The sequence below is a fragment of the Bidens hawaiensis genome, unplaced genomic scaffold (assembly GCF_021521415.1).
Source record: "Bidens hawaiensis isolate Kalapana, Puna unplaced genomic scaffold, B.hawaiensis_p1.1 tig00000055_1, whole genome shotgun sequence".
NCBI classification, from domain to species: domain Eukaryota; kingdom Viridiplantae; phylum Streptophyta; class Magnoliopsida; order Asterales; family Asteraceae; genus Bidens; species Bidens hawaiensis.
In genome coordinates, this window is record NW_027491016.1 from 394,324 (window position 1) to 405,597 (window position 11,274).

The 11,274-nt window shown below is 34.9% G+C and overlaps 1 protein-coding gene across 1 annotated transcript; it reads right to left on the reverse strand.

Annotated features, from left to right (window-relative positions):
• Positions 1-4,705: 4,705 nt before the first annotated feature.
• Positions 4,706-7,961, reverse strand: LOC143628789 (receptor kinase-like protein Xa21). Its single transcript, XM_077098305.1, has 2 exons — positions 5,156-7,961; positions 4,706-5,073 (listed from the first exon to the last, which is right to left on the reverse strand). The coding sequence occupies exons 1-2, from the start codon at positions 7,851-7,853 to the stop codon at positions 4,706-4,708; spliced, it is 3,066 nt and encodes a 1,021-aa protein (XP_076954420.1). The 5' UTR covers positions 7,854-7,961.
• Between the last annotated feature and the right edge of the window lie 3,313 nt (positions 7,962-11,274).

The window sequence follows — 11,274 nt, forward strand, 5'->3', positions numbered from 1 at the left end:
AACTATTATTTTTTGGTCATTACCGGTCTGAACTAACGAATTGACTGCTGACGGTCCCACCTTTTAACGTATTTGTTCTCAACAGTCTGCAATTAACAGAATCCTAACGTCGTTAGTTGCTAGTCACCGGAAAACTCAATTATTTTTTCAGAAAACTCAACATTTTCTTCCCAAACATCTTTGTAACCCTGGATCGGACATTTAGGAACATTTTTCTAGCAAAAGCCTCGATTATTGAGATCATCGGAACCCTAGAACCATCATCGGAATCGGTTTGCGATGCTTAAGTCTTGGTGGTTGGTTGGTGGTGAGTCAGTTGGTGGTGGTGGAGGTGCTCACGTTGAGTTTTCCGACAAAAAATATAACTTTTCCAACCAAGGGCGTTTTTCTAGCTACGTGCAAGTAACGACATTAGGATTTTGTTAGTCGCGGACCGTTGGGAACATAAACGTTAAAAGATGTGACCGTCAGCAGCCAATTCGTAAGTTGGTACCGATAGCAATCAAAAGATAATAGTTGGGATTAATAAAAACCAATATACGTTAATATTAAATATTAATATTTGTGATTTAAATATATTACATTAAAATAATATTTGTGATTTAAATATATTACATTAAAATTTTATAGTGACGTTTTTCTTCTTAGAACCGCATTCAACACCGGTTGACAAATGAACTCCAAGTCCGCCATCTTTTGTTATTCTAACAACGGCTTATGTTGTTATACCAAATTGCGTTGAGCGACTTTGTTATTCTCGATTTTACTTTGCTTCACATCATATGTAATTTGTTTATCTTCGGCTCGTTCGACGTATTTCATGCCCCCCCCCCCCTTTTGAAAGATGTGAACTCGGTTATCACTTGTACCAAATCCAAATCGACGCTTGATAATGCCGGTTTTTTTTCCTTTGCGGTACCAATCAGTATTGTCTCCCCAGGCCCACTCCGTCCACCCTTATGTGCTCTTTACGTTGTGGGTGCTTGAATTCGTAAAACATGTATTTAAGATTAGTATTAATGTTATCTAAGTATAGTGAACTCAGTCACAAACTACAGTGAAATTGATTGCATGGATTTTGTCCTTGTACAAAGAGGAACGCTAAGTCAAACTATAGTAAAATTTAGTGTATTGTAGGGGTATATTCAATAGTGATTTCCACTATGTGAGCCAAAGTTAGACTTGTATAATTATTGAGCTTTAAACATATGCTTAAAGCATGATGTTGGCTTATGAGTAATTTTTACAACTTAGCTAGACTCGACTTTTTTATTATTTATAACTATTTAGTTATTTTTATGCACTTGTGTATTTATTTGATAATGTTTGTATATAGTAATAATTATGTTTACATATTACATAATTTTATTGTAGTTATATATAATAAAAGTTATCATGTAATTATATATTGTACTAGATAGATAAAATTGTATTTATATGAATAATATGATTGCTTAGGTTGTGAGCCTACTCAAGCTAACGCTTGATGTATTAAGGTCAAGCTCAAGCTCGGTATAAAAGATGAACTCATCCAGCTCATTGAAATTCGGCTCTAGTAGAGCTTTTAACGAGCAGATTTGAGGTAGCTTAGGAGCGCCTTAACTAGTTTACATGAAGAAATTCATAGCAAAGGTGTGTAGCGGTATTAAAAAAATTGGCCCTAACATGACGTGACAACCATATATGATAATTGTATAGACATTACATGTTGTTAAAAATGCACTCAAGTGCAGAAACATTCCCTTTTGAAAAAAAATTATGTATTATTAATTGGTTAGTAGCAGACAAGAAACCATGGCTTACATAATGGCTAGCATGGCAGATCTGCAGGATGCAAACACAAAGCTCAAGAACATATGGACAAAAATTAAAAAATAATAATAATAATGACAATAAAAAAAACATAATTCACAATTAAAAATCAGTGATTGTGTTGATTTCAAATTATATAATCATAATAATTGCATCAAAATAGCTAAATTACATTAACTTATGAATTAAATAACATATGGGTTAAATTCAAAACTTTCTACATATGGGAAATTAAAGAGATCAATTCAACTATTTGTGTTATTGATCTCTACACAAAGTACTATTACAATCTATGGATCACTAGTTATGTGAAGGGTTCGACTTGCTAGGTGGCCGCTTCCTCAAACTATCTTCCACCGATGCTTGCAAGTCGTTCATGGCCGCACCCTTAAGCTTAGACGGATCAATAGAAACTGAGGTGAGGGGTGAAGTTGCCATCAGTCATCTTGCTTGAAATCTTGCTACGGGAATACTCGGTTTGTCATAACCGAATGACGAAACCGAAATATTGAAGAAGATCAAGAAAAAGATGAAGAATACTGGTTTGGAACTCATGGTTTGTTTGTGTTATGGTTTTCAAGAAAGAAAATGAGTGAGAAGTGGTTATAGATAATATGATGTGTGATTTGGGTTGCTATTATAAATACATTTGAAAAAATAATAAAAAATAATAAAAGATACTAGTTTGAACATTATGGTATAACTATAGGCTAACTAGATTGACCACTTTAGTGTAGGTTTGAATGTGTGTGTTTAGGGGCATTATGGTAATTAACTCTTGTGAAGAGGAATATGGGATGATCAATGATTAAGAGAAGTGTGTAAGGTAGACTACTAGAGGGTGGTGGTTTGACCAGTGTGACATATGTGTGTCATATGTTGTTTTGTTTTTAAAGAGAAACTTTCAGGAGGTTGTCATGTGAATCAGATTTGACAAATAGTGATCATATTCTTCACAATTTTCATAAATCTTTATAGAATAATAAATAACATGCGTGATCATGTGACTTCAACACATGATTACCAAATACCCTCTTGTGTGTGTTTAATATCTTAGATTTACAAACTAAAAAGATTCTAAAAGTACAAACATACACAGCTCAATTTAGCTGGAGTGACTGACCTACATTTCTTTGTGAACCCATCTCCAAGAGACTGCTCCACACACCTTTTTCCTGTAAATTTGTGAGTTGGGAGAAAAAAAGACCCTTTACGGGACTATGGGGGTTGGTTGATCTTGTGAAAATTTTTTTAGTATTACTATAGTGTAAAAATTCCGACCGATCCATGTGGGTACTGTTTCCAACCTTCCTCTATTTTTATAAGCATTCTGTTAAACGATTGTAAAGTTTCGTTCTATAATAACCAGACCGATCCTCGAAAAAAGTAATGCTTATGTTACGCTTTGAGAATAGGTTAGTGTGACTTACCCACAACGCTTATTCTGTTTTGAGTGTTTGGGATGTCACGGCGCATCAATTTGTAATTAATTGAAGTTTGTAGAACTTTGGGTACATCATTTTGAGACGTCTTATTTGAATTTGATACATGTACACCAGTTACTTGATCCGATTTAAAAAAAATAACCTTTTTACTAAGTAGGCGTTATGAAGTGGCGGCGTCAAAGTAGGCGTTAAGGAGTGGCGGTAACACAATAATGAGAGAGTGGGCTAGTTAGAGAGAGAGAGAGAGAGAGAGAGCGCGCCAATGTTGGGCTAGCCTACTTGTTAGAGGTACTTGTCTTTTGATGGGAGGTCTCAGGTTCAGACCTGAGCAAAGACGTAGTTTAGCAATATTAGTGTAAAATAGAGTTAGAGTATATTTGACGTTCAAAAAAAAAGAAAAAAGTTAGAGAGTGAGAGACAGAAAAAGAGATGGGACCACTCATCAACCAATCAAACTTGGTTTTTTTCATTTCCCTCACTTCATATGTAGCTAGTTAAAGCAAGTTAAGTTATAGCGTCGAAGTTATCGAGTGGGCTGTCATATTATCTATAGGATAGTAACGTGACGCTTTAACTAGCACATGCTGGTTAGCCCAGAACACATAACGTAACAAGAAGGGCTAAAAACATGAATATGTATTGTATCCTTTATGAGTATGGGCATGATAAATGCATCCTTTATGGTGCATGTTATGCAATGTAGTTAACCCACAATATATGACTGAATTGAAATTGTACTATTTACTTTCCGTCGCTGTTGAAGCCCCATAACAAATAGCCACGGGTATTAATCAAACTGGATATATCATATTTCTTCAATTATTACAGCAAGGAACCCATATATTTATGTCAGCACTAAATTAACATCTCCGACATAATAACAAAGATATATGTAACTAATTAATGATGGCATACACCCTCTCCTGGATGCAGTTTCTTTCAACTCCTTAGTTCAAGATTATTGTTAGACCTGCGAGATCATGCACGTCGAGCAAATTATCAAATGTTAAAAAATTTTGAAAAGAATTTTCATCATTCATATTATTTTTTGGTCAAATTTTGTATAAGTGAAACCATACGTAGGAGCCTATATATATAATAGTTTCACCTGTTGGGTGCCTAAATGACAAAAAAAAATGAACAATTGGTTAAGCTTAAATAATGAGAAGAGTTGATTTGCTGTTGGTAGCCTCTTAATGATTTCATCAAGAGACTACATCTAAATCGGTCAGAGGTAGAATATGTTTGGTTTCTACAAAAGACACATCTTAATGGATCATAGAGTCTCATAATGGTTAAGTATTAGAGTCATACTGAATGATTCCGAGGATATCTTTTAATCAATTTGGTCTGTTAAGGATTCAGCCAAAGACTGCTAAACAGCCTGATAAAATAACTTATTTTAACACACAAAGGTTTTCTAACTTGGTAAGTAAAAAGAGAGAGAACTATACCTCAATACTTTGAAGTGTATCATGAATATGCCGCAATTCATGTACAACCGTTTTTATATCCATTCGTTGTGGTGGTGAGTCCGTGGAGCATGATACTCCAATTTTGATTGTTGAAGTCACGCATTCTTCTATTATTTTTGCATTTTCCTCAGAAAGTTCATGTTTTTGATAAATGTTTAGAATGGTAGCATCAACAACATCGATTACATGGTCTGGCAGGGCCATTGATGCAAATTTATGAAGGCTAAGACCTTCATCAAAGATATCGTCGATTGGTTTTTTCCCAGTCATTACCTTTAATAATAATATTCCAAAACTATAGACATCTCCACTACTTGTCATCTCAATGCCGAGACCATACTCTGTAATTTGTTAGTTGTACATTAGGAAAAAAATGGTAATACTCCAAGCATATATGAACCTCTATGAATACATTAATTTTACCTGGAGCAACATAACCAATTGTTCCTCTAATCCCTGTTGAGCTATTTTGGTATGAAGTTGTTCCAAGAAATCGAGCTAAGCCAAAGTCCCCTACATGAGCCACCAGATCATCATCGAGTAGAACATTGCTAGGCTTCAAGTCACCATGGACAACGGCTGGTACGCATTGATTATGAATATAATCAAGTGCATATGCTACATCCATAAGAATGCTTATTCTTTGGAGAAAGTTGAGTGTTGTACTTTCACTTGAGTGCAACCAGTTATGTAAACTCCCACCCGACATGTACTCGTAAACCAAAGCTTTGAAATCATTTCCATGAAAGTCGACACTTGAACATGAAGTTATTATCTTCAACAGATTCCGGTGTCGAATGTTCCGCCATGCTTCACACTCCCTCATAAAGCTTCTTTGAGCTCCACGAAATTGAAGATGTAGAACTTTTACAGCAACAAATTTATCGTCATCTTCATCAATGACACCTTTATAAACAGAACTGAACCCACCATGGCCAATTAAATTGGCTGTAGAAAATCCATCGGTAGCCTTGAGAAGTTGATTGTATGAAATTTTGATAAATCGTTCGTTTGTTGATGATTGATGTGATTGGCTCTTCTTTCTTTTTTTACACCAAGCATATGCTAAACATGCTATGATAAAAAGTGCGGATGCAATCAAAATAACTATTAAAAACGTAGGGAAATTTTTCTTATGTTTGTTTATATGATGACATCTGGGTAACCCAAGTTCTACAAGCCCACCACAAAGCCTACTATTCCCTAACATAGTGAATGTACTCGCATTGGCGAACACTCCTAGCATGGGTACTTCACCCTCAAAATCATTATATGATAGGTTCAAATATTCTAACCTTTCTAAAAATCGAGGAATTTGGCCTGTTAAATTGTTCTCCGAAACATCAAGTCTCACCAATCCTTTCAGTGCACTAAATGCTTGTGGTATCCTACCTTGGAACAAGTTTCCTTTTAGGGATAAAGTTGAAAGGCTAGTACAACCACCAAGGCAATTAGGAATTACACCAGACAAATTATTATCAGATATATTGAGATTACTCAACATTTTGAGGTCTCCAACCTCGGTTGGAAGTGAGCCAGACAAGTTGTTTTGAGAAAGATTCAACATTCGGGATAGAGATGAAAGTTGAAGAAGTTGTATAGGTATTTCCCCGCTAAGGTTATTGTTATCGAGGTACAGCTCTAATAGACGTTTACAATTTCCTAGGCTTGATGGAACATACCCTTCCAACATGTTTGAAGATAACGAAAGTGTGAGCAATAATGATAAGTTTCCTGTGGAATCAGGAATAGGTCCGGAAAGTCGGTTTTCATCTAAATACATAGCTTCTAGTTCTTGAAGGTTACCAATGGTTGAAAAGATGTTTCCTGTGAATTGGTTACCTCCTAAGGATAAAAGACTTAAACCAACTAGATTAACTATTGATCCTGGGAGGGGTCCTTGTAACTTATTCCCAGCTATAGTTAGATAGTAGAACTTATCAGAAAGATTACCTATTGATATAGGGAGAACTCCTTGAAACATGCATTCATCAAGATCCAACTCCTCTAATTTGGTGCAGTTTTTCAACGAATCAATAAACCCCATTTCATCAGCATCATTGCTTCCAAAGTCATTATTACTTAAGCGTATTGCAGATATATCTTTAATGTTTTCAAAATTAGTTGTCAACTTCCCACGAAACTTGTTGTTGCCCAATTCAAGGACTCTTAATCTCGAACAATTAGAGATGGACTGTGGAATAAGCCCAGTCAAGTAGTTACCCCAAAACTGAAGGATCCCAAGACGCGGAAGCACTATGGCAGGAGGAAGACTACCAGTCAATTGATTATCATTCAAGCTAAAATTAGTTAGCAGCGAAAGGTTAAAAAGGGAATGAGGTATAGTTCCGGATAAATTACAATTTCCACCATAAAAATTCTTTAAACTTTTCCAATGACCTAACGTGTTCGGAATGTTGCCACCCAACGGATTTATATCAACAGAAAACTCTTCCATTGATGTAATATTCCCCAAGGAAGGTGGGATTCCACCTGTTAACTTGTTACTACCAAGTGATAAATAAGTGAGTTTGGAGAGGGAACCTATCTCCTTGGGTATGCTTCCAACTAGCTCATTACGATAAATAGCAAGCACTTCAAGTTTGGAACAATGAGATATGTTAGCTGGAATGGTCCCGTTGAACTTGTTAAGATCAAGTGCAAGCACACGTAACCTAGAAAGGCGGTCGAGTTGATGAGGTATTGCTCCTTGAAAGTTGTTGACTGAGAGAGAAAGAACATCGAGGAAGCTAAGGTTGCCTACAATAGGAGACAGAGAGCCTTCAAGACCTTGATCCTGTAATACTTTACGAGTCACTCTTTTAAGCCACTTCCCACATGTGACACCAGTCCAATTACAGAAATGAATGAAATTGTTCCATGAGGTTAGAGCTCTATATGGATCTTGAGTGATCATCGACTTAATATGTAGCAAAGCCTGATGATCGGTTTCATTTCCGCCAGCAAAAGAAGCAAAGATTGCGATAAAAGTTAGAATCGCAAGATATGGATAAAAAGGGAATGAGGGAGATGTAAAACAAATGATTGACTTCTTTGGTATCATTTTTGGGAAGGAAAAAAGAATTAAGATCACAAAGATGATTATTGTCCTTTTATCCATGGTTTGTGTGAGTTACGTTGCATGACATGCACAAATCAGCAGCCCTTTACCATGTTGGCTACTTGGCATAGAAAATCAAACATGTCTTAATTATTGTAGCGTATACTTTTTTAACAACGTTTGAAACTATCTACAACACATGATTTATGTATTGAGTATTCCTGAGGCGGGATTCCAATCGTCTATAATGAATTTGACGTCCCATGCCTGACTCACCCATAAGCACCATCAAAGAGAAAACTCACCACCGTGAGAAAACCTTCTTGAGTTATGTTTCGAACATGAGACCATGAGATCTAAAGCCTTAATCATCACTAACATACCATTGAACCAGAAAACCAACTGCTATTGTAGCGTATGCTAATATGATTTTGATATGCAACTAATCTTCTTAACCAAATTTCTACCACGTCGTTATGTTACGGTTCACGAACCTTCTTAATGTTTTGGTTTACAAACCCTCTTTTTACAATAATTACTTTATGTAAATACATGAATTCTTTTCATTATGTATTTACATAAAGTAAAATTATTGAAAATATTGTTTATTAAACAAAAAGTTATTTATTATTTATAAGAGTCAATACTGTCTAAAATATATCAAACAATTGATGATGTGTTGAGATGAAGCGATATACTTTATCATGAGATTTTAGGAAAAAAAAAATTTAAGAAAACATAACAACTTCTATAAATTATACTTATTATTCAAAGCAACTTCTATAAATTATAACAAAACAAAACATAGACATGGTAAGCTTAAGTGCCATACACACATCTTTATATTTATTCAAACATTGACATGGTAATATGGCTTACGTACGTGTCTCTCGCATGCGGCATACACATCTTTATATTTCTTAACTCTCACATGACGATTTCAAACATTGACATTGTAATAATAATAATAATAATAATAACAATTATTATTGCATATGAACATCTCTCTCTCTCACACACACAGGGCCGGCTCCGAGAAAACAAAAAAATTTTGGGTTGAAGGTGAAAATTTTTTAGGCCTTAAGCAAAATGAGTATTTTGTTAAGTTTAAACAGTTTAATTTTTATATGTGCTTATTTAGTTATAATTTGGGTTGTGTAAAAAACTTTTGTATAAAAAAAATTAAGATGTATTAAGTGAGGTTAGAACCCACAACCTCTTAGTTGTAAGTAATACCGATTTGCCACTAAACTAAGCTAGTGATTATGTAATTATTTTTAAACATTAAGTATACATATTGTTTTTAATAAAAACACATATATATTTTTTCAAAAAAAAAAAAATTCGGGCCTAGCGGGGTGTCGGGCCTGTGGCCGTCGACCACCTTGCCACCCCTAAGGGTCGGCCCTGCTCTCTCACACACACACACATATAGAGTTTAGATCAAATATAAATTAAATTAACGTGTTAAACTTACGAATTAAGTAATACGTGCAATTATATATACAAGTAGTATAATTACATACATAAAAAAGCAAACATCTACTTTAAAACGACTCGCTAGTTTCGGTTTTCAAAAAAAAAAAGTTCAAAACGGACACATTGATAGGTTTGGTAATCCGGTTGTGAGTCGGTTACTTTGATTTTATTCACCTGGTTGCTATTTAGTTACATTTGACCTGGCAGTATCAAAGGCAACGTTTTGGTCTGAGCTTGGACAGACTGGGACTGTTGGGCCTAATCCAGCTTGTTAATGGACTCCTCTCAGCCTCGTATGTTAAGCTGGGCCTAATCCAGCTTGTTAGTAATGAATGCTACAATGATTTGTAGTTTTGTACCCGATGCATATTGAGTTTGGCATGTCTTAAAATTTAATCATTTTGAATGTGATATATATATGTCTTGTACTAATTATATATTATATTGTTCCCGGTTGTGGAAACTATATTATGGGTGAATCCTAGCCGTTTAAAGTCCTAATCTTTTAATCTTATCCGTTGAAAGTCCTTAGATTTCTTCTAGAAGCGTCAGTTTACGACGGTTTCTTGCTGCTGCAGTTATTCAGTTTCCAACCCACGTCGTAGGTCCTCTCCCTAATTTCCGTTCCAACACTATAAACTCCCCAGTCCCCATCATCACCACCCTAATCAAAATCATAAAAGGGAATAATCAGGTATCATCTCGTAAGTTCCATTAGTCTAAATATGGATCTTCGGGTTAATTTTGGGTCAAACGACCCCGTTTTGATCACTTCACAGGCTGGCTCGTTTAACCCATTGGTTTTTCTATATAATTTTTTAAAATGTGTGTTTTTTTGTAGGAACTTAAATTGTTAACTATCTTATGCCAAATCTTAAAACTAAAAAGAAAATTGACATAAGATTTCGTAACAATGTAATTGTTTTGTATCAATTTATATTTTTGCTGCTGTGAAAATGTAAATTAAAAAAAATTCGGGTCAAATGGGTTGTGTTTGGTTTAACCCGCGAATAGTCAGTTTGATTAGTAATTGAAATTTGTAATGTTTTCACTCTGATTTTTTTTTTTGTATATGTTCTAAAACCATGAAGCCACCCGAAGCGAGACTGTTCACTACGGTTTGGTTCGTTTTCAGATTTTAACAGTTGGGTTTCGCTGTAGAAAGATCAAAACCTGTTACTGACGGTTTGGCTCACGGCTTTGTTAAAACAATTTCATTTTCTGCCTACCCTAACTGATACAAGATAAGGGTTTCTTTTAGTTGAGTTGCATTTACTTCAATTAGAAGCAGTGTTGATCATGTGAAAAGGACCTGATGCGCACCATCTACCCAAATCAAACCGGTATGAAGATTGTATATGAGCTTGATGAAGCACTTTGTTGCTATTTGATTTTTATGTTTGATATTGTTAAAGATTTGAAGGAAGACGAGGGACATTATGCTGACCCAATCCCAATCTTGTGATCTTAAGGAGTTGGTTTTAAAGTGCATTCCCGATTCAATTGGTAGAGTTATTGAGAAAGCATCAAACCGACATCTAGCATCCATCCATTGCAAAATGTTTTCAAGCGAAAAGTTAAGATTTTGAAGGCTCCCAAATTTGACATTGGGAAATTGATGGAGGTATAGTACTAATTTTTTGTTTATGGCATTTTGTTGTTCATGATACTTCTGTTATCTGATTGTGTTAAAGGTTTTGTTGAACTGAGTTAACTGACATGAGTTTTATGGAAATTACTCTAAAGATGTAGGTATGAAGATGGAAAGTCATGCTAATGAGTCGGCTCCTCAAGCAATATCAATGTCGATGCTAATATTTGTTCAGAAAAAAATTGTCAATGCTAATATACTGTTATGATCATTTTTATATTATTATTAAAATATTATTACTACTACTATTATGGTTATTCTGATTTCCGTTGCTATGTGTTTTTTTATTAGTCGGCTTTTTTTTACTCACACATGAAAAGAGCTAACAGTTTATTTTAATCAAATTGGTTT